General features: G+C 44.2%; 1 protein-coding gene across 2 annotated transcripts in view; it reads right to left on the reverse strand.

The window, feature by feature from the left end:
• AGAP1 (ArfGAP with GTPase domain, ankyrin repeat and PH domain 1) overlaps positions 1-23,990 on the reverse strand; it is a 391,933-nt gene that overhangs the window by 109,947 nt on the left and 257,996 nt on the right. The window contains exons 11-12 of one of the 2 annotated variants that reach the window (XM_059820050.1): positions 20,816-20,984; positions 2,456-2,617 (exon numbers count right to left, since the gene is read on the reverse strand). In XM_059820050.1, the coding sequence (XP_059676033.1) occupies positions 2,456-2,617; positions 20,816-20,984 (331 nt within the window). The remainder of the gene's footprint in view (positions 1-2,455; positions 2,618-20,815; positions 20,985-23,990) is intronic. The other variant, XM_059820051.1, reaches the window with a different exon arrangement.

Genomic DNA, 23,990 nt, shown 5'->3' on the forward strand with positions numbered 1-23,990 from the left:
ACTAAAATTCAAAAATCTTTTAATGGAGGAAAAAAAACCCCTGAAATTAAAAAGGGTTTTTCATGCGTCAACTTGCCAGCATAAAGGACACGTCTATGAGCTTACCAAAAGATGATACACTGACAGCAATGAATTATTCTTGAGTTTTTGTAGCAGTTTTATCTCAATACTTCTGGTTCTGCTGACCCTCAGGTTGCCTAAAACTCACCGTTAGTCCAATTTTCCCCACACGCTTAGAAAAAAGCAACTTTTCATTGTTTGTTTTTTTTTTTTTTTTAAAATTAGAGCCTCCGCAAGAAATTATTCAAGTCAGGCTTATCCAGAAGTACCCACCAGTCATCTGCCTTTTTTGAATAAATATTTCATAGATAATTCTAGCTGCCGTCTCTTTTGATCCAGAAGTAATCACGTATGAACGTCAAGTCAGCAAAAGGGACTGCACATGGAGTACAGAGCTCGTGGGGGAGAAAAGGTTCCCTTCACCAGGAATTTAAAACCAGCCGAAGCGCAGCATCAGGAGCGGAAGACGAGTCCCGCAAATATCTCAAGAATAGAAACGGCATTACAAAGTAAAGGGGAAGGGAAGAGGCAGGAATTTAAGTTAAAGTTCTACTTTTCCACATATTAATCACTTGCCATTTTTAGGAACTCATTGAATTCTGCTCTTTGAAGATTTTCCTCCACCGCAGCCTCGGTCGTCACATCTGGTGCTAAGGAGCAAGGGGACGGAATCTGCTCACCTGTCCGTAGGGATGTCGGGTGTCGAGGGCCAGAGACTACGTCTTGGTTTCCACTTGCCTCCCTCCCGGTGCAATCGTACAATATTCTCCAACTTTTCTTTGGAGAGCTATAGTATAAAAGGAGGGCGCAAAAAGCCAAAACTTTGGTATAACCTTTTAAAAGGCAAGTAGAATTGGGGTGGATTAAACCGCCGAAGCAGCTCGGGAAAAGGGAGAGGAATATATGGTCTTAACTGTGAAACCGGTTCCGTCTAAAGGAATCCGTGTAGGGGAATGCCGATTGCCCTAAAAGACTAAGCAGCCGGCAAAGGAGCGGGTGAGTGGGGTGGACACAGAGGGTAAGAGTGTGGAAGGAGTTTATCATGCCGCTTAGCGGTACCTCTGGCTGTCGCCGAGGCTGAAATAAAGGATGGTTGCTTTAGAAAATTCTTGGTCAAAATCTGTACCCTCTTGATGCAAATATCACGCTCCCGAAGACACTGCCCACAAGTTTGGAGCTCCACAAATGGACGGGCTTCAGCAACGACAAACCTGAGAGCTAATGCCACTCAGAGCTGAAGTGACCAAGGTTTTCAACTCTCTGTTCTCATAAGGTGGCACTGAAAAGCTGCTTAAAAACCTGGAGACAGCACTCAGTACAGCCTGAGCATCAGGGAGATATATATATAAAAATATGTATATATCAGGGCTATACTCAGATTCAAACCTTATACAGATACATACATATATATACACACATACGTATATATGGGACATGTGAAACAGGTTTCATACTCCTATAATTCTCACTATTTTAGGGACAGCCATCAGCTTTCCTCCCCTCTTCTCCTGTTCTATTCCCATTTCTCCCCGTTACCCGTATTCTCCATTTCTTCTCAGTTCATTCTTCTCTTTCACACGCTCATCTCCTTGTCCCCTCTGTTCCATGAACTTCCCACGGTTTCTCCAACCGCCTGTTAAAGCCCATGCTCCTCCTGGCCACGTGTGCTTGACCGGCGTCAACCATCTCCGCAGCACACCACAACCGAAACACCCGAGTCCCAGCTCGCCCGCCACGGCTGCTCCAAGGATGCTCTCATTCGCGCAGGCGGCAGGTCAGCTATAGGTGACCAGCATTATAGCCCTGTCCTCCCCCGACACTCCATCGAGGCCAGATGCACCGTTTTGTTACCAAATACCACGCATACCCTTTAAAAACAACCACCCCTGTCTCACTGTTGCAATCTAATCATTGCAAAACACCATCTGGAATAGCGTTTGCTCCGTTTAATACCGGTAAACGCTCCACAGAGACAACACCATGACTATGCCCGGTCGTGTGCATACATTAAAGCAAGAGCACAGCCGAGAACGGACATGCTGATGAAAAGATCTGGAGGATAATTTACTGCTAATACCTACCACACAGAGTAAGGAAATAAGAATATCAAGCAAACAACCTACATTACGTACCTGAAATTAAAATGAAGCAGTATTATAATTACATTAGCTCTTCCTGCTGAAAAAGTATTGTATTGACCTGTTCTCTTTTATCGAATTTCTCCTTTTTCTCTCAGATGGTGGAAGTTTGGCTTCCCCCAGAGCATATGGGTGAACATCAGGTCGTGGGTTTTTTTTTTTTTTTTTTCCTTTCCCTTCTCCTTTTAAAGAAGCAAACCACCAAATTCCCCCTTCACCCCGAAGCAGATAACCCCTCCCAGCTCCAGGTTTCTTACCACTGCTAATGCCAGAGTTTGCAATGACTGTTGCCTCACTCCACTGATCTGCACTGGAGACCGAGTAAGAGCGCTGATGCATACCATCCGGACGGCTGTTGAAGGAGACTAGACTGATCCCACTTGCCATCTGAGACACAGATGTGCTAGTAGTCACGTTCCCTAGACATAAATGGAAAACAAATTGTGTCAATAGAGAAGACAAAATTGATTTGCATGAAGATGGATGGATGCATCTTAAGAGAGCAGAAAAAGAGATTACTTAAGCAGCACAAAAACCAACGCAGCCCTCCCTGAAACTCCGAAGACAACGGTCCCGTGACCAGCTTGGGGCACCGCGGATTTCATGCAGCCTACTCAAATCCAACCAGGAACTTCTGACAAAAGAGCCTAAATTTTCCAAGACGTCAGCTCATTCTGTTCATTCATCTTCTGGAAAACGCAACCTTCCAACAACCCTGCTGCCAGTCACGTTTTGTACAGGTTCTGCCCTCCTTACAGGTAGAGCACGAAGGACAGACTGAGCACAGAAAATAAGTTTGTTCCTAAAAACCACTGTTTACACAAGCAACCGAGATGAGACAACTACGCCAAGTCAAAGCGTTTAAAACGATCTACCTCTAAATGAAATTTCAAACAAGTATGTCCCCCAAGTAAAGCCAAGACCACAGCGATGGGGAGCAACTACTCGCTAGCGTTGCAAGACCAAGCACAAAACTTACTGGGATTTTTAATCTTAAAGCCATGTCGTGACACACAGCACACACTGGAGGCTTGTTCCATTGACTGCCAATGTCATTCCCGTGTCTCGTCCCACAGCAATACACCCATCACAACTCTGACTGAAGGCCTACGACACAAAAGGTGAGCCACAAAGACCAGCCGTACCCAGTGAACGCTAGAAACAATTTCAGTATTTTCATGATCCGTGAGGGCTACGACAATAAAATGCTGGGAGGTATGTGCGCGGAGGTGCAACAGGGACAAGTTTCTCACCATAAAGCGGGTGAAGTGTGATCTAGTTGAATAAATTTTAGAGTCAAAACAATTAAAACCGTTCCAGAAAATCAGATTTCTGATGGTCTTACTCACAACTTTCTATGGACCAAAGTCTGCTCTACAGTTTTGGTTTCTGAGCACATTTTACTCCATTCCTGGCATGGGACTTGCATATTACAAAGATACAGATAGTTTACAATGCTAGTTTCATTCCTCATGGCAGGCGCTCAAAAGGTACCCCACAGGTCTTCTATGGGTTTAAGAATACTCTTTAAAAACACATGTAAAGGGAAAGCAAAAGACACAATTTTATAAAATACCCTAACACTTAGCATTTCCATTGCACCTTCTACTGATGAGTTCAGAAAAATTAATGAATTAATTTTCAATGCTCCTGTGAGGTTGTTAATTATCTGCTATCATTTCCCCCATTTTTCAGAGGTTAAATGACCCAGGGCCACAAAGGAAGATTGTGGCAGACTTGAAAATAAAACCCAGATCTCTTGACTCCCAGTTCTATCATTATGTCTTTTCCCAGAGCAGCCTTTGGGAAGACAGCAGAGCTTAGTGAACTACTTTGTGTTTATTAGAGTTGGCATAATTGTCCCTTTCTCTCTTCCCGTTTCCCAAGACTAAATCTCATCTTTAGTCCTTAACACAGATCCATCACTACAATATCTGTCCACTTCAGTCTTGAATGTACTTACTCAGTCTCAAGAACTTCTGTTTGGCAACCTCGACTTTGTAGACATGAAATACATACAGAAAAACTAATTTGCTCAATCATGCAAAGTCTAAGGTAGATCTGGGAACAATGTGGGGACCTCCCAAGGCAGTGCTTTAGCTACTGGCACGTAATTCCTCTCCAATCACGTTCCCTGGGCAACCCTTTTGTCCAAAAGAATTCTATAATCGGAGCATCATCTGCCAAACTGTTGAAAAAATGTATGCCTCCAACAACTGGTCCCCTTCAGGACATTGTGTGCTTGACCCATCAACTGAGAGCCATTTGCTAACGCTGGTGTTTTAGCACCTTCTGAAGACACCTTCCAAAGAAACGTTCAGCAAAGAAATCAGGCCTACAGAAATGAAGGCACAAAGCAGAGGACCAAATTATAGCTCAGTATCTTAAAGTTGCAACAGAAAATGGAAACACTAGCTGACAATACATATTTTGAGGTCTCTTAGAACAAATAACTCCTTCCAAATGAATTTCTGCGATGCCAATGATGCTCTCTTTGAAATAACCTTTTCCTCTGGCTTTCACAATCCAGAAAAACTATGAACCTTAATAAATCATTTTGATGATACACCAAATTAAAGGGAGTGGCTGACGTGAATGACAGAGCTTAGAATCATAGAACTGTGTAGGTTGGAAGAGACCTTTAAGATCATCGAGTCCAACCGTAAACCTAACACTGCCAAGTCCAGCACTAAACCATGTCCCTAAGCGCCTCATCCACACGTCTTTTAAATACCTCCAGGGATGGTGACTCCACCACCTCCCTGGGCAGCCTCTTCCAATGTCTGACAACCCTTTCGGTGAAGAAATGTTCCCTAATATCCAGTCTAAAACTCCCCTGGCGCAACTTGAGGCCATTTCCTCTTGTCCTGTCACTTGGGAGAAGAGACCAACACCCGCCTCACCACAACCTCCTTTCAGGCAGTTGTAGAGAGCGATGAGGTCTCCCCTCAGCCCCCTCTTCTCCAGGCTGAACAACCCCAGCTCCCTCAGCCGCTCCTCATCAGACTTGTGCTCCAGACCCCTCACCAGCTCCGTCGCCCTTCTCTGGACACGCTCCAGCACCTCAACGCCCTTCTTGTAGTGAGGGGCCCAAAACTGAACACAGTATTCAAGGTGCGGCCTCACCAGCACCGAGTACAGGGGCACGATCACCTCCCTACTCCTGCTGCCCACACTGTTTCTGATACAGGCCAGGATGCCGTTGGCCTTCTTGGCCACCTGGGCACACTGCCGGCTCATGTTCAGCTGGCTTGAGACCAAATCGACTGTAGAATCCTGAGATTTAGGCCAACACAAACACCGTGTCGTTCAACAAGCAGAAGTCCTAAGCTCTGCTCCTGGAGCAGAACAACCTGGTGTAGCAGCAGAGGCTGGGGACCAGTTGGTTGGGTAGCAGCACTGCTGCGAAGGACTCAGGAGTCAACAATGGATGCCAGAACGTGCGTTAACACTGTGCTCAACACAAACCACAAGCTGGGCACACCATGACGGGCATATGAAACCCTGTTCTCGGTTCTGGGTCCCCCACTTCAAAAGGATTGCTGGGAAAGGGGAGAAGAGCCAGCAAAGAACTACCAAGACAGTTAAAGGTCTAATATACACAGCTCACGAGTGCTGAGGAGGCTGGGCTGGTCTAGTCTGGTGAACAGGAGGCTAATAACGGCTGATCTAATAGCTGCCTACAGCCACCAGAAAGACACTTATAAAGATGAGGGAGTCAAATGCTTGGTAGTTGTGGACGACATAAAACAGCAGCAACAATACAGCTTGGAAAGTTCAGCTGCAGCACTGGAACAGGCTGCCAAAAGAAGCTGGGGGATCTCCATCCTCCCAAGTTTCCAAAGCTCAGCTACGCAAAGACGCAGCTGAACCTACCCAACACTGGTGACAGTCCTGCTTCTTCAAGCAGGAGGATGGCGCAGATGATCTCCAGAGGTCCCTTTCAACCAATATTTCCAGGGGGTCTCTGAATGACTGAACGGTCGTCTTCTTTTTTTCTTCCATCCCAAAGCAAGACAAGACAACCCTTCTGAGCTCAGAAGCTACTCTGTATTCCCATTTGATTCAAAATATTTTCAACAATTTGCACTTTGACACGTCTAACCAGCAAAATGGCTGTGGTTCCTTTGACTGCAACTTGAGTTGCAGTCACAGGATAAGAGATACCTAGAGGTCCTTTACATTTGTTGGTTTTAAATGAACTTACAGCAAAGTTACCAACTTTTTTCTGGTCTTGTTTCTGATTTTTGTTTATTAGCCTTCAACTTTGCAAATGAGTTTACCAAATCAAACTTACAGGTGACAATCATGTAGCAGATTAATCCAAACTCTTTTCTTTGTTTGTGCTGTAGCACCTTTTTGGGCATCTTTAGATTATTACTGGTAAACAGCTTTGGAAATAACGTATTTTTCACACGCATCTACCCTGCCGGACTCAAGAGCAATGCCACAAAAGCGCACTTTTAGCCTGTAGCCATCTTTCACGCTGCGCCTAGTAAAACGGGAAGCTACATGTGATGAATTCCTGCAAGAGCATCTTCGTAACAAAGATCATGAAGGAGGAAACTGGTATGTGAAAGCTGAGATGGAGCGTTTCCTAGCTATCATGGGAAAATGGAAACAATTACGGGACATCTTTGCCTGGATGACACGTCCCCATTACTCTGTGCTGGGTGGCTGAGTTGCAGAGAGCAGCAATATTTGTATGTTGACACCTTCCATCCGGTTCACAAAATTTCTGAAAGCAAGTGTCCAGTCACTTTGTAACCATGATGCAAAATCAAAAATTTAAAAGGATACCCAGCATAGTATCAAGACTTCTACATCATCACGTCAACACCAAAAGCTTTACGTTCACCTTAATGCCATCTTCAGAAACTCCACACCCCACGTTATGACATTAAGCTATTGAGGAAGTGACTTATTCTGCAAACGGATTAAGAATTTTCCTTTCACTTCACATTTCTCAAAGGTATGGGCTGCTAGCCGCAAATAGGTGCCAAGTCCCCTTGTTCAATACTTGACTGATCAACGATGCAACCCAGCTCAGCTCTGCCTTTTCTACCGCTACAGTCTTGATAACCCTGCTACCTACAACCCTTGCGATAAGATTTTTTCAAGGTTAAATTCCACTTTGTTCACGTGCTGTAAGATTTTCATGCTGTATCAGACCACGCAAGCCAGAATCCATGGGTAGATATCAGAAGGGCCGGACTACAGAAAACAGAGTATGCCCTTTCCTTTCCCCTTCCTGAATGCGTTCAAGCTCTAGCACAAACTTGTTACTTACAACCTTATTTAAAAATCATTATTTCCCAACCCATTGCTAATTTTCCCACTTCTCAGCCTAATCGCAGCACGCCCAGGACGCGTATTCCACCACCCCAGCAGGCACTAATGCTGTCACACCACAACAAGGACTACTGGAAGTCAACTGCTGTTCTTGCCCACTTGGTATGCCGCATAAAGCTTCTACAAAACAGTCCTACGGTTTTTCCTGTTTATCACAGGCAAACCCCAATCCAGACCTCCACAAAGCAACTGTCCTTTATTTTTGCTCAAGGATAAAGCCTCCACCGCAGAAATCATCTCAGTCTTTTAGCAGACAAGCGAGAGACAGTTACAAAGAGGAGGCCAGCAATACTCCTTGAAAAGTAAACCCCGTATATTGGGTTAGGCACATGAAGCCTTTACGTCAAGTTCTTACAGGCAATGCCTCGATGCACTCTGCATCTGTTGTCTCCCCACTCTGTACATATATACACGCGCATGCGTATATCGAGCTATACGTAGACAGAGGGATGCGTATCTCGACATTAACACGAAATCCATGGTCAGCTACCTGGCCCATTCTGGAGCTGTGAAAGAGTGCCTCTTCAAACACATCATATATGCATCAGCTGGTTGCTTAAGTTGATTAGCAGGGGGCAGTTAAATTACTATGCTAATCCATGTGTTCTCAGCACTGTTTCCTTGATATGGATATGTGTATGTGCTTACTGGGAAGCCTTGATTAGTTCAAGCTTCAATGTGTCAAAGGCTCCAGATTCTTTCCAAAGAATAATTTTAGCTGTACTCACATCCCTAAAGTGTGGGAGCTGATTTGAAAAGGTACTTACCTCTACCATATGCTATTTTTCTTTAAACAATTTGCATTTCAAAGTGAATATGGCATTTATATTTGAATGAATATCAGTATGTTGCCAGAACGGGTCTCAAATGAGCAAAAAAAGATGCTGGTCTCCTATTGAACAAAAATGTTTTCATCTACCAAAGGAGCATCAAAGGAAGAGTTCCTCTTTCTAGCTCTAGACAGCTTTATTAAAACTATCTTTTCTGATATTATAAAATACCCCGTTATGATCGCGCTTACAAAACGTTCAAACAATTAAGCTCTACAAAAACCATCCAAATTAAGATTCAAGGTAATTTCCAGGTTTGGTCACTGCTCAGCAGAAGAGCCTTTGAGAGAAGGGAGCACGCTCACACAAAATCCAATTTATACATCCATCTATTCAATGTCAACAGCCACCAACAGCAAAGAGCAAGTAAAGACGAGAGACGCAGCGTAAGAGGAATTAAGCGGAGGCGGGCGTGCCTGTGCGTACGTATGTATATATGGAGAGGCTGATAGAAATCCACACACTGGGGGCAGAAGGTGTCTCCATTCCCTATGCACAGAAGGACTCACTTTGGCTCTTCATACACCGTTGTTTCAGATTCACAAAACAACAGACCACAAATGCAACGTCAGATTGTAACACTTGGAAACGCTGTCAAAAAAGCAAAGATCTATCCAAACACACGACCGCAGAAGATGCTAAGTGCGCATCTAGTCAGTAAAAACCAAAAGAAAAAGACTCTGTGTATTATAAAAATTCTAAGAAAATATACAATAACGTTTAACATAAATGTTATCTCACATGTATGCAGTAACCTGCTCAACCAATAAAGAAACCACTCAGGGTTTTTGTCATGTGGGTCTTGTAACGGAGCAGTAGTGTGGACAGCATTTTGGCAATTCCCCTTTTGCTGTCTTTGAACTTAACAAAAATAATATAGTGAATCATCACTGGGCAGCACAAGTTATTTTAACAGACCCATCACTGCAACCTAAGCCTTCACCAACGATACCACCCGCTAATTACAAATGCAGAATGAATATAATTCACAACTACACCCTAAAAAGTGAGATACCAGGGACTTAAATACATGGAGGTGGTCTCCATTTCCTGCTGCAGACACATTTGTGATCCCTCCCAAACAAATCGCTTCATTACAAGAAGTTACATTCAGGATTGCAACTAATATACTCTTGAATTTATGAGACGAGCAGACATTGCAAGAGTCGTGAAGCAGAACTATATTTTTCTGTGAAGCAGCAGCAGCATATGAGACCCGCAGAGAGCGGCTGCACAGAAAGACTGAATCAGATAAACCACAGCCTACTGCTCCGCTTTTCGCCGTGGCCATGTTTTATTTGTGTTACGCTCTTCATGTTCACGATGAGTTTCTCTTCCAAAAAAAGAAATAAACCTCTTAAGGCCAGAGGGCTGCGCTCACCAGCTGTTAGAGCTAATGAAAAATACATTAGAGTTGTGGGTCAGGAAATCCTGACTCTTGATATCAGAGGGTTAATTGTTTCAAATCACGTTGGGTCAATTTATGTTGCAGGAATACGGTCTATTCTTGAAATGCCCTCTAATTCAGTAAAAGGCACCGTCAAGTAGATTAGATTGGCTGTTGGTCGCCTGTTCAAAACCCATACCCAACACCGCTCCCCGAAGTCTCTTCAGGCATTAGGGCGCAAAAAGAAAGTGAAAGAGGCCCCTCTGCTAGCCGCAAAGACGACAAAAAGCATTCCCTTCCCCTTTCCTCAACCCTGCGTTACGTCCATGAATTAACTCCCAGAGTCATGCAGAAATCTTCCCAGCGGACAAAACTTTCCCGAGAAGTGGCTGACCACCCAAGCAGCGCCACTTTCTGCCTTCTGCTTTGCCTATAAACATGAATGGTGGGGGGACAACTGCTTTAGCTGGGGAAAACTTGGGGATGGCTCTTCTGGGTTCCAGCATCCGTCTCTTCCAGACGCATCCTCCTTCCCTTGCCATCTCTGGAGATCATGCCCTGCATTGAAATGCGGGAAAACTGCTACTTACAGCTCCTTGCATCTCCAGCTGAGTAGAGTCACGTCCGCATGGGAAGGGAAGGTGCTGCCCAGGTACCACGTCCATAACCAGGTTCTTGAGTGGGGTTATTAATGGGGGGAAATCCACTAACGTATTGCTACGGATTCTGTTTCGATCTGACTCCAGGGTGCAAACAGCACGTCATTTCTGCCTTGGGCTTATCAGGGACCTAAAATAACTTGAGGTTACTCGTACGTGGAAGGAGAGCGAGTGAGACGACAGCATCCTTCCAAAACGCACTGGTTCCAGTATTGAAACTCTCCTTCAATACACTGACAATCATCTTCAATGCTGTAGCAGACGACCTGCTTGTGGGTTTTACTTATTTTTAAGACTTTTTCAGAAGCATTTATTTACTGAACAGATTTCCTGAAGATAAGCAGCTATTAATGGAGGAAGACCTTCCATCTCACAGCCTGGCAGGGCAGCCTCTGCGAACCGGGCTTGATTAGCAGCGTACAAACCGAGAAGGGTCAATACTAATGAACAAACAAGGCAATGCCAAGAAATATCCTGGCAGTGAAGGACATGGTGCTGGGAGTATAACGAGAAAAGCTATTATTCTCAGAGCACGCCAAACCGACACAGCAAGCGGGGAGGAAAATTAAGTCATCAGAGGAGACATCTCTTCTAAAAGAAAGTTAAACCCAAGATCTTCACCAAAGGCTTCTGCTCAAGATCCCAGGTTATTTATTCTGCTGGGATCAAAGCGTGCTTTCCTTTCCCAGCATGCATATTACTATCTTCTCAGTAGATTTAACAAATAACAGTAATAAATAAGGCATGCTTTGCTTTCTGGGCAAGTCCTGCTCGAGGTTACCTGCTTGTTAAGAAACTGCATCTGGACCCAGAGGTGACCATTTTACATTGGCAAATGCTCTACTTTGTATTGCCGTTATTCGGTTGTAATCCTGTTAACAATTGTGAATTTAGCTCTGCAAAAAATAATGGCGCAAAATCAACTAATTCCGGGGTATTGTGCTGCTCGCGTGTAAAGTGAAGCGTGTTGTAGGGGCCTGAGGCAAATGATATAAAATGCTTCCTAATCCCTTTGACTGTCTGTGGAAGTTATTCATAATGAAATTGGAGAGGGGGTAGGAGGGAGGGCGTCTTACCTGCGCGTTGGAGCCACATCAAAACACGGTAAGATTAACTGAACTAACTTTGGGAGCTTTCCATGAGCCTACGAACCTCCCCGGACCCTGCGAGCTGCAACCAGAGCCTCTTCGGGATGGGGAGGGACGACTGCCGGCATTCAAATACCCTCCAGACTTGAGAAAATGGAACAAAGAAACTTTATTTTCGAAAAAGAGACAATAGATACGAATACGAGATGACTTCTTTTTTTTTATAGCTATTGCCACTGTAACAGCAGCTAAGTGAATGCATGTCTGCAGTGTGAGCAGTTTTGATAAACAGCCTCTGCGGGCCACACAACGGGGATAATGTATCCTTAAGTACTGCCAATGAGCTGCCATTCTGCACAGCCAATTACTTCTGTGCGTCTGTCACTCAAAGGAAAAATGACTGAGCCCATTAGATCAAACCTTTGTCACTGTTCCTAATGCACTCTTAGGCCTCATTAATCTGAGGGAGCAGCAACACAGCCGCCGGTGCCTCATTGCCTCCCCCACAACAGGCCCACGTGAATCTTCTCATCTCTCCCCCAAGTGCACCACGTTAATCAAGCTCTCCTTATTACCCCGGTCCCTGTCACGGCGGAGAGCGCTCTCTCTCTTAAATGCTCTCATTATGGTCCATCTTTAGAGCCGGCTGAGTGGGGAAAAAAAAAAAAGAGCCAGAGAGAAAGAGAAGAGGAAAAAGCAAGTCCGATCACATTAATATTCATGACAATAATTAGTATTCTAGGTCACTGAATATTCATGCTATTAGTTTGGTTTTTTATGGGTTTGCTGGATGTCCTGATTGCTGGAGTGTGGAGGAAAACAGCATGGTTGGGACTTTAGATGTCAACGGCAGTTCAATACTCAAAACACATTTGTGAATTTTTTTTCCCTTTTGGTAAATCAGCTTCAACCCTCCTGATGGCTTTAATATTTTAAAATCACTGGGGGAAAAAGAACGAGCAATTCTGCAAAGGTCTTAACATCCAACCGGTTAGCATTACAACGTGTAACCGTCAAAAACTCGGCGAGATTGCATCGGGTGGACAAGACAGATCTGTGATTTTATTCAGGATACGGCGCAATGCAGGCATGAAAATCAACCAGAGTGAAACAGGCACAGGCTGAGCAGCACCGACTGCATCTTGTCCGGCATCTACAGTCATCCGCCTGAAGCGTCACGACACATTTCTACCCTTTACCTGCCTAATCATCGTTAGAGATGGGCACCATTTGCCCACCTCAAGGAAGAATCCTGAGACAATTTGTTGGTTCCTTCTTTCCCTAAAGAGGAAATCTAAGCAAACTCGTTTTTTTTTCTTCGATATTTAATAAATGCAGTGTTTTTACCAAATATTTATTTAATTAACACTAATATTTGCCCTGCTCCTTTTTTCCCCAATATGAAGGAATATAGGGTACTAACAGTGAAAGTTCATTTTTCTCTAGTTCTGGAAAAGGTAAATCCTAGTCCCAAGGAACTGGAGAAGACAACCTTGAGGGATTCCCCTCTAGTGGGATGAAAGGGAAATCTCCGATGCACTTAAAATTGGGCTTTTTTTCCTTCGAAACAAGCAAACTGACAACTTCTCCTTTCGCTCGCTACAGCTGTATATCACTGAACTAACCGCAAACCCAACCAAATGGAAAATTGACTCGGGTGATTAACGACAAAAGTCGGCCACAAACTTGCATTTGTGATCTGTGGTGAACCCATAAAACTCACGCTCAAGTTGAAGCGCAGAAAACGTTTCACGTGGAGTCAAGTCATCCCACGTACCACATTAGACTACAAAATTAGTAGCAAGTAACTACCAACCTCCGGCCCCGTGGGAACTCCACCAGATGAAAGCCAGCACTGTCAAGACACACACCGCTCCAGTATGCAACCTCAGTCACCTACAAGTAAGGAGCTAAGAGCAGATTCAAGCATTTAGGACTCAGTTCTGCATATATTTGCGAAGTCATCCAAGACCTACAGGCTTTGGAGCAATTGCCTACGCTCTTGGCTTGATGTACATTTTTATCCATCGCCAGCCTGATCATAACATCTGGATCCTCACCGTAACCTCCAATTAAAAAAAGATTATTACATGATCTACAAGAATACCGATGAATTCGGTATACTTCGGATCAAGACTTGAATTCACGACGCGTCACAACAGCGGAGTGCTCCTACCCACGGTTTTACATCACGCTTCCCCTCCTGCATATGGCACGCCACGCTGCCGAGGGTACCGGCTCTCTCCGGGCTCGGCAGCTATTAATTCAGATATTGTGGAAAATGGCTACCCAACGTGACAGGTAGGGCTGTAGATGTGAGTAAGGCTTAAAAGGAAAAAAAACAAGAAAAAATGCAGTGGTTAAAGAACAGAATTATTAGACAGGTATTGGAATCTAAAGACACCATGTCAGAAATCTTACTCTGAAGGTACACCGATCTAATTGAAACATCAATCCTCTCCCTTTTTAAAAGAAAAATCTGGAAGGCAGTCCACTCCAACTCAGCCCGATTCCAAGCACTTCAGTGTAAAATAAGATTACTTAATGACCACTGTGTTGATTTGATAGATGATCACAATTAATAACAGAGAGAAAGCTCACATTTATAAAAATGTGAAGACGCTGTTCTTACAACATGTCTGAAGTGTCACATACAGTTAGCAGATAACAACCTTTAGCATACTTAACGATGGCTATGTAGCTAACACATTTTAGGATACTTCACGTACTGTACAGTCACTATTGTAAGTAAATTTAATAGCACCAAATTATTTAAATGAAGTGTTAATCAGGAAACAATTTATCTCTACACCATAAGCTATTTTTAGACATGAACTTTCTACATCAGTGGCTCTTGCTGCAGCTCAGGCTTTGGGTTGTTTGCAGAGGAAAAGAAATAAATGACTCCTGGGAGAGATTTCAGGAGTAAGTTCACCTGCAGGTCACCAGCTCAAGTCCAACCCAACTTGGGAGTAATTGAAACCCAGACCCTCTCCTGCTCTAAAGTCAGCACGAACTGAGTCAGCTTCTAAAAGGCAGGGAGACTTGGCCAGTGGCTGACTTAAAGGACTGCTGGCCCTTATGACATTGCCGCAATACGCTACCAACTATTAGATAAAGTTGGAACTGAGCAAGTCCACAAGCTACCCTTTTCTGAAGTACTTCCAGCTGAGACGCATCAACAGACTGATGTTCGCTGCCATGTAAATTTAATTTAAGTTACTTAAGCATCATTCAACAACTTTGATTTCAGACACCACAAAAGTAACGTAACTTTAGATTAAAGGGAACAAACTTCCCTTTCCCCCAACTCAGAGATTCCTACCGAGTTAGCATACAAGTATGAGCACCTTTGATAAAGCCACAGTCAAAAATCTGTTATTGAAAGCCTTCGTATGACAAAACCAAAACACATCCGTCGTCGTCCGTCCGTCGTCCCCCCCCGCCCCGTATCGCCTGGGAGAAGCGGCCACACAGAATCCCAATTCTTACAGGATAACCCCCAAATTGCACCTCCAAGAACCCAAGAAAGCCCGGAGACCAGCTTTCAATTTTTCAGGTGTCATAGCAAAACTTCTGGGAGAGAATCACAGAATTGTTAAGGTTGGAAAAGACCTGTAAGATCATCAAGTCCAACCATCAACCCAACTCCACCATGCCCACTAAACCATGTCCCGCAGTGCCATGGAGAGCTTGGTATCTATCTGAACTTTAGCTTACCTTCTCCGCAGAGAGCAAGTATCTCTTAGTTAGCTAAGAACCATGGGTTTGAGCTAAGTCACAAACTTTAAGCTGAGTATATTTGTCTTGGAGTAAATTGTGTTGAACTATAGGGAAATAATCAATGCCTGGAATAGACAGAACTTCCGACACTGAAACCTTAACATTTGCGACATCATTCCAGTTACAGATTACAAGTCAACCTTTTTTCCAGGTAAGGTGTCTGGGCTTGCAACAGCAGAAACAGCCTTACCTTCTACTCATCTGTCTGTTTTCTGACAGAGTACAGAAAATACTCCTGCCTCCCACTGCTGTTTCACTTCCAGTTTGGTTACTGTCCTACCATGACTATACACATCAAGGGACAAGCCTTCTTCCCGGCTCTTGCGTCAGTGTGGAAACCCAGCAGGAAACAGTCATCTTGGGGTTTTTTCCTTCATAAATTCTCATAGAGGTCTTTATTTATTTTTTTTTTACATCCCTGAAATGGAAACTCTCAAGAAGGACTGGAACTTGGCTTTTGCTGTTAAGATGCTTATTTCCCAGAGATATCTGCTTCCAGATGTTTGGGATGTAAACACATTTACAGATCGGGATAGCTGTCACTGAGTGATGTTTATTATATGTCTGTTTATCAAATAGTCTTTAAAACCAGAAAAACAATCTTGTTCAGACAAGAAGTGCCACAACGCACGACTAAATTCAACGTGCTAGGAATGACACGCTTTTAAACTTGTCCTTCTGCGTGTGACATCTACGTCAATTAGATCTAACAGATAAAACTTCCGCTTACTGCTCGGCCGTTATAAATCATATTACCAAATAACCGAGTATAGCCCTCTTGAATTCACACCACCATCGCCCTGATTAGCTTAATTCCTTCTATTCTTCTCACAGCAACGCTATGGGAAGCGCCTTGGGAAAGGTGCTCACCGCGCTTACGCATGTGGGAGAAAGAGACTGAACGTGTTTGATGCAAACGATCGCTTAGGTCCAAGAAGGCTTTACAGGGGGAAGGTGATGAGAAGAAGGAAGAGCTCAAGCTGCTCTATTGCCTCACAGACCGTGGTGGGGATTAGAAGAGAGACTGAATGAAGTTTTGAGCTCTCTTATGGATGAAGCGTTATGTCTCGTAACAGCAAGCACTGCTTCGTAGAGACACGAGGTACCAGTGACCATCCCGGGAGAAATCAAGTGGGAGCTAGTAAAAGCTATCCCCAAAGTGTCTCTTGTGAGATGACTGCTCCTACTCCCTGACCCAAGCTATGGCAAGTCTGCCCATGTGCTATCCCTGACACCTATGCCGAAGGGTACCAGTCTCAGCGACAGCATCCCCGTGGCACGTATTTTACAACCCAATGGTTGACAGGCGAGAGGCTTTGCCTTTGCCTCCCCGTCGGAGCAGCCGATGCGCTGGCATCTACCCAAAATACAAGAAATTCCACTAAGAGACAGAGAAAACTATCTGCTGGGTACTCGTGAAGGAATGAAGTTAAAACACATCAGTTAGGCAATCAAATAGACATCTAATACATCTACTTACCGGCAAAGTCGGCATTGAAATCCATATTTAAGGGGCATCTTCTGAGCCATGTTTAATAATAGACCATTGACGTCTTCAAACGTGCAGCACTATTTGACTGTTTCAACACTAAAAATGCGTTGATTTTTTTGATGTTTGAATGAAAGTAAGTTCAGACATTTCTAGGCACACAAGTTAGTGGCAAAGAGGTAGCCTCAGCCGAGAAATGCTTTTAGTGGGCCGGGGCTATCACCACGTATAGGCGAAAACGATAGATTCTATTTCCAGGGGCCATCTTAAACGTGACATTTTAATCGAGCAGTGGTATTCTTTTAATAGCTTAGCTTTTTCACTAAACCGTACACAATTACAGAACAGCAGAAGGAAAACCAGTCTGTTCCTGACCACATCAAACAATCAAATGAAATACTGTCCTCGCTTCTAAGCACGGAGAATATTACTCCAGGTACCAAACCTGCACTGGCAAAAAGCACAGCTGAACAGAAAACATCACTGTTTTGGGGAAGAAGTAACATGTGAAGCAGTGAGAATGTACTGTATTTGCATGCCTAAAAATAAAAATAGCAAGGGCTGATTCCTTCCGTACAGCAGGTCCCTGTACAGAAACCTCCCCACGAAGAAACAGTAACAGACAATTTCAGCCCTCCGATCAATTTTAAAGCATCCGTCAGGATGAAGACAACATTTTGCCAGCGGTAACACCTGAGAAAAAGCTCTGAGACAGCACTACAGACTGTAAGGGACAATTTGCAAATGTTTTCCGTTGCACGACAGACGACTGCAGAGACTCCAGAAGCTGAGCGCCGAGTACCTACGGGTCTCCCACCCAACAGGAGCTGTGACCCTCCGCATAAAAAACGCCGTCAATATACTTGACGACACGGAAGTTCGGACTAACGAGGCAGGCACAGCTTGTGACAGTGTCTTTTTTACAATACTAATACCCCCCTACCATTTTAATATCACGCTCAGGGATGCAGCTCTTCAGTCTTACCTGAACAGGAGAGTATGGAGAGTGACATAAGGACTCATGCACAGCTGAGCTGCTGATGGTTATTTCCCAGATCCAGTCTGTCCTACTACTATTGTTTTTAATTTTTTTTTTTTTTAAAGTAATACTTTACCAATTAGCAGCTCCTTTTTTCATTTGTTTTCAACCCAGTAACCAGAGCTCGGATCGATTAGCTTTGTAAAAAAGCTCCTCTGTGCTGCTGCCCCGGTCAGTCTGTCCAGTAATGCAATAACCAGACAGACCTCAAATGTGGCCTTGAAGTAAGAAAGATTCAAGGAAGGCAGCTTCTTCAGAAGAAGCAAATTCTGTGAAGAAAAACCCCAGAGAAGAGATACCACGGCTGATAATGCACCAAACGTACCGACCTGAATTGCAGAAGCAACGGCTGCAAGGGAAAATACTACAGCGGGTCTGAAACCACTCACTGCGTATGCAGCTGAACTAATGGAATACAACCTTACAGAGACATGCGCATCTCCACTGACCCTCCTCTCACCCCAAAACCTTCGCCGTCCCCCTTCTGTATCCTCCAAAGTGGGCACGAGACAGCGGGTAGCGAGGTACGAACAGGCTGGCCGGCTGCCACGTGGAGCATAAAGCTGTTCAGTCCAGCCTGTCTTCACCCGCTCCCCCCAGCACACTACAAAGATGCTTCAAAACTGTTACGCTTCCAGCCAGCTAGAGGGTTAATATACTTGAGACATCAGTCCTCGCTTTATCTATGGGAAGAGCACCATGCGAAGATAAGCAGGTCAAGAATTTGCTTAAAATTAAAGAAGTATCAGTGTAGCATCTCAGCTGTGTGAGAGGGGAAATTAAGGTCTTCGAATGGTGAAGCATTGGAAGAGGCTGCCCAGGGAGGTGGTGGAGTCACCATCACTGGTGGTGTTCAAGGAACGTGCGGATGTGGCACTATGGGACGTGGTTTAGTGGGCATGGTGGGGTTGGGTTGGTGGTTGGACTTGACGATCTTACAGGTCTTTTCCAACCATAGTGATTCTATGAGTGGGTAATGATGAAGAAATCAGGTTCAACTTCCCTTGGATACAACTCTTCCATACATGAGGAGGGCATTAATTATTTTAAGACTTAACCACCGTAGATCTCTTGAGCTGTGGTAACCAGACATCAACAACAGAAGAAGCCTTGCAGTATTTCTAAGCACAGTGATAAAGAAGCCAAGAGAGAGGACAGAAGCTCCAACTATTGCCACCATGTCATTCAAGAACCGCTATCTAAAAGCAGAGCTGTTTTCCAGCATTTGCACTTTCTAGCGTAACTCACTCTTCTCTATTAAAGCCGTGCGCGAAAACCTCAGGCTAGCCAGGATACCACAGCGGCTACCCCACGGCCAGAGAGAGCTGTCTGCCGTACAGTTTCATGTTAAGAAAGCATTTTATGTGCAGAGAGTCCTCAAATAAAATGAATATCGCACATTTCATTAAAGTCATATACAAGCCATTTCCCTCTGACCTGACAATCTAAGGCATGTGCCGTAACACGTAAATTCCATGTTAGTACATGTAAATTCCATGTCCATTAAAATAGCTTTCTACAGAAGACTCTTGCTGTTGCAAAGTCCAAAGCTCTGTGTTAGTAGGTATCTCTGTATATGTTTTCTCAAATGGACTTCTCTGGAGCAATCAAGTAATTTTTGCCTGTGTTCAAGTGTCTTAAAAGCAGAAATTTCTCATTTAAATGTCTTACCGCTGGTTTATTGACTCAGTCCAGCACTCTTCTTCCCTCAATTAGAGAATATGTTGAAAAACAAAACACCCCCCCCCCCCAATCATCTAAATTAAATAGCAAAATGGAAAAAACCAAACCAACCATGAATAATTTTCTCCTGCGAACTGCTCCAGTGACAATGCAGCTCCGCACCTCTCCAGGGGTAGGTTACAACTTGAAAAAGAGTCTGAGGAAATCATGGCTTCAGACATTTCAGGTCCTCTAGCCAAACTAATAGAACATGCCACGCAAGATCTCCAGGGACGTCTGCTCCGTGGCATCACTGTAAAGCCACAAGGCTTCCCCCCCCCCTTTTTTAAAAATCCATCTCAACGAGCAGCATCTGCAGTTGGAAGGAAAATCCTTCTCCCTCTTCCCCTAATACAGGGGAACGCGCACTGCAAAATCGCAGGGAATTATATCTTGACTTGAAGCACAAGATGACTATTGCTATCCAAGAGAAGACACCTGAATAGCAGCGTGACCGAGTTCCTTCCTGCGGTTGCTCATTCTACCTGCGGAGTGCATATTGCCCAGGGACAAAAGCATGTTTGGATGGTTTTGTCGGCACATGCTGGAGGTGTCTACGTTAATCGTAAATGCAAAAGGCACTCGGCACTTTATGGACGTCATCCCAAACATGCTGACAAAACTTCCCCACCAACACTACGCCATTATGAGTTTCGTATAAGCTGTGCGTTTTACAAGATAAATTGTCTTAAATGATTTTCCTTAATGCAATTTTTTAAATCCACTTAGCTGTACGGACAAGTACTTCAGCGAACAATAAACTTCTTTGTTTAGAGCTCACAAGGAGCTATAAACCACTTCTATAAACGAACTAAAATAGCTTTCTACAGAAGACTCTTGCTGTTGCAAAGTCCAAAATTATGCATCCTTCTAAAGGTAGAAAGAAGTGCCGTGGATCCCACCAGGAAGCCACAAAAAGCCCTTTCAAATGACACATCTCCTGTTTTTCCAAAGTATTAGACCTACGAGATCAGTTGTCCGGCAGCATCAATTCTTCAAATATGTTAATTTCTGTGAAATTCTGTAGGGTTTTGGCAAACATAAGGCAACAAATACAAAAAGATGGACATTGAAGGTTACTCAGAAACTTCGAATCTCTCGTGGAGGACAGATCAGCAGTCAGGGCTTAAAAAGTTACACATCAGTGGTAATTTGGATTTGTAAATTATTGATAGATACCATCCCCATCCCAGTACTACATGACAACTGCCTACAGACACTGGAAATGCCGTCTTGCCCTTTTTTCCCCTAGCATGGTATTCTCTTACCTGAATTCGGTGAGATGTGTAAACTGCTCATGTCCTTGGAGAGGCCGTTCGTTTTGGGACTGGAAATGGGTGCACAAGCCGATGTAGCGCGGGGTGGCCTCTTCCCGGGGACCTTCACAGTGGTTCTCAGCAAGTCGATTTCTTTCCCGTGGACGTTCTGCATATAGTCCTAGCAAGAGGCAAAAAAAAAACAAACCAAACCCCAATATCAAACGGGTAGTTCTGTAAGCAACAGAACTAATGAAACCTGGTTTCATAAGACTTTTGCCCTATGTCAACTGCCAGCACCCACCATACGGTTTTCCCCTTCCTCCCATTTTCTTGGTAATTCCTTCCACTCTTCTCCCTACAAATACTCCCCGAAGACTGGAGCTTTCTAATACCAGTCGGGTAAGAGGCAATCCACGACACGGCTGGTTCTGAGCTACATGTAGGAGTTGACCAGCTAGCAGGTCCCCAACAGAAGGAGAAGACAAGGCTGACTGTCCCTCATGAACACGCTTACTTGCATCTCCTCTCTGCCAACGTTTCATGCACTTATCTCTTTCTCCCTCAAATTTGGCTGAAACGGGTCAGCAGGCACTGAAGTTATGAAAGGGCACTGACTGGTGAGGTTTCTGCAATGACAACGTTGTCTCCTTAGAATATGATCCTTCCTCCACACACGTACAAAAAAAAATAATCACAGAAGGGAACAAATGATGCAAATTGTGTCTGATTAGAGTAAACACACTAAAAAGCTGGAAGCCAGAAGTGGAAAAGGCTCCTTGGAAAGCCCACAAGGAGGAAATAAGCAGACAAACCCAGTCAGCTGTGGAAAGACGGTGGTCAACTGACTGGAGCCAAGCCACCGCTTCCCGAGAAATCCGTGAGAAAGCTCTTCAAACTGTAAATAGCTTCTGGAAAAACAGGCTCTTGAGATTCTGCTTCAAAGGCATTGCCTAAATTATCCGTGGGCTGCTTCAGATGAAAACGGAAAAGCAAATGGACACGGGTATACACCAGGAGAGGTATTTCCAGTAGAGATGGTGAACGTTAAAGCCAGTACACAACACACCAACCTTTTCACCTCCTGGTACACATGGTTGTGGTTATTTGCTTTCCAGAAAAAAACCCAACTGAAACAGCTATGAGGACACTAAAAGAAACAAAGAGACTGTATTTTATGAGAAGACACGCAAGGTGGGTAGCACAGGATAGCGAAATAAAGAGTGAAAAGGGGCAAGAGCACTGCACAAGAATACTGCTGGGTATACGTACCCCAAGAGGAAAGCAGCAATTTGAACTAAAGATTGGGAAAAGATCTGGGCTGAAGCTCTTGAGCTAAGCTGCAAACCAAGGGAACGGTATTCTTGAGCGATCTTCCATGTGGAAAAATTGGAATTCTTTTTCAGATGAAACTTGACCAACTTAGAGAAGCCTGGTTGATGCCGTGGGTGTCTGCGTGAGCAAAGACTCACCAGCAAAGACCTAACTCCCAGTTGTCCAAGTGTCCAGGGCAAGATTTAACCAGATAACAAGGTGTTATATGAAAGGCTACCAATATTTAACTAGGTTGGTTCCGAACCTGTGGCATACCGACCCGTACACCGTCAGAGCATCAATTTTATAAGTAAATAGCCAAATGGACTAAAAGCATACCCAAGGTCTACGTCGCTGCTGCTGCCCCGATACGGGGAGCCATCAGCTCCCTCCTAAAAATCCTTCCACCTTTGACAGATTTTACAACACAAATTATATATCCTGCTCAAAACACACCAAAAATGTACTACCAGACCAGCATTCATTTCTTCGCAGCTAGCATTAATCCATGATAGAAACCCCAAACTAAGCCATCGCACCAGCTTTATTTTCCCTCAGCTGTTTGAGAATTATTAGCAGTAAAAAGGGGGGGGTCTGAACAACGCGTGGGGAGAGGACGCAGAGCTCTGCTGCCAGAAGAAACAAAGGCAATCCGTTAATAAAAATTCACTCACTAGGTGTTAGATAGAAAGGAGCAAAATGGTTTCATCCATAAATTATCAAGTTGGCGCCAACTTTCTCGTTCAGTGTCAGTTCTTCACAAATTAAAATACAATAAGCAGAACATAATTGAGCATTTATTGCTTATGGGCTCTAAAATGAGGCTTAATCAGATAGTGACTAAACCTCAGCATGTACTCTTTTTAATAGACACGTTTTATTTAACGTACAACAACCAGTGAACTCCATTTAGATTTGGGAAGGAGGGGTTTATTCCAAATTCTTCAGATAAACAGCGCGGACGGTTTCCCCGCTACCCTGCCAACTCGCGAGATGTGACAGGGCATTATTAAAACCCTTTTAATTGAGAGTAAACCAGGCTTAGGTGAGCTATAAACCATTCGAGAGAGTAAGTGAATGTTGGCAAACAGGAAATAAATGCGCTGTAGCCATACCGCTATTATACGAGAGTGCCCAAACACAACAGATGCCACATAGGTATTAACGTCAGCTTAAATATTTATAGGGATATATCAAATGTAAATAATAAAGCCTCTTTCATTGTGTGCAAGATGCATAGCGATAATCTCTGCATTTCCCCGAGGAGGAGAGGCAAGCACCAAGTTTCCAGTCGGCGGAGCATCCACCCCCACGCGCGCTCCTTCAGATCTGCGCTTGGGGAATAAAAGTTGAAACTACAAACTAATGTCGCGGCTTCAGAAGCTCAATGGAGGGTTTGATCAGATTAGAACAGATGAGGGTCTTGCTGTCATCTGGAATATGCTGTGTTAAAGAGAAGACAGCAAGCCTGATTTTGATATGCAAATGTTACAGACATAACTCCCCTAGATGTTAGTTGTAGAAAATGCTGATCCGAGAAAAAAGGGGAAAAAACCCTTTAACAAGGCACGAGGGTAATTCAAAGCCAAGTACTTTTAAACAGCACTTAACAAGTCCCTAGAGCCCACTCAAGAGCGGGCCACCCCAGAAGTGCCATCTTCTGCCCCTCAACAGCTTGAAAAAGTAGTAATTGCAAATCCATTTGCATTTTTCTTCTCAACTTGTCCATGTTCATCATTCAGCAACGCAGGAAAGGAAGGGGGGGGGAAAGCAAGCGGCAGAGGAAAGGGAACCCTCCCCAAACGCGCGGCTAACAGGAGAAGCCAGCGCCCCAGTCCCCCGCACCCCTGCGCTCGCACCTTCGCCATCGCTT

The sequence above is a fragment of the Gavia stellata genome, chromosome 8 (assembly GCF_030936135.1).
Source record: "Gavia stellata isolate bGavSte3 chromosome 8, bGavSte3.hap2, whole genome shotgun sequence".
Lineage (NCBI taxonomy): Eukaryota > Metazoa > Chordata > Aves > Gaviiformes > Gaviidae > Gavia > Gavia stellata.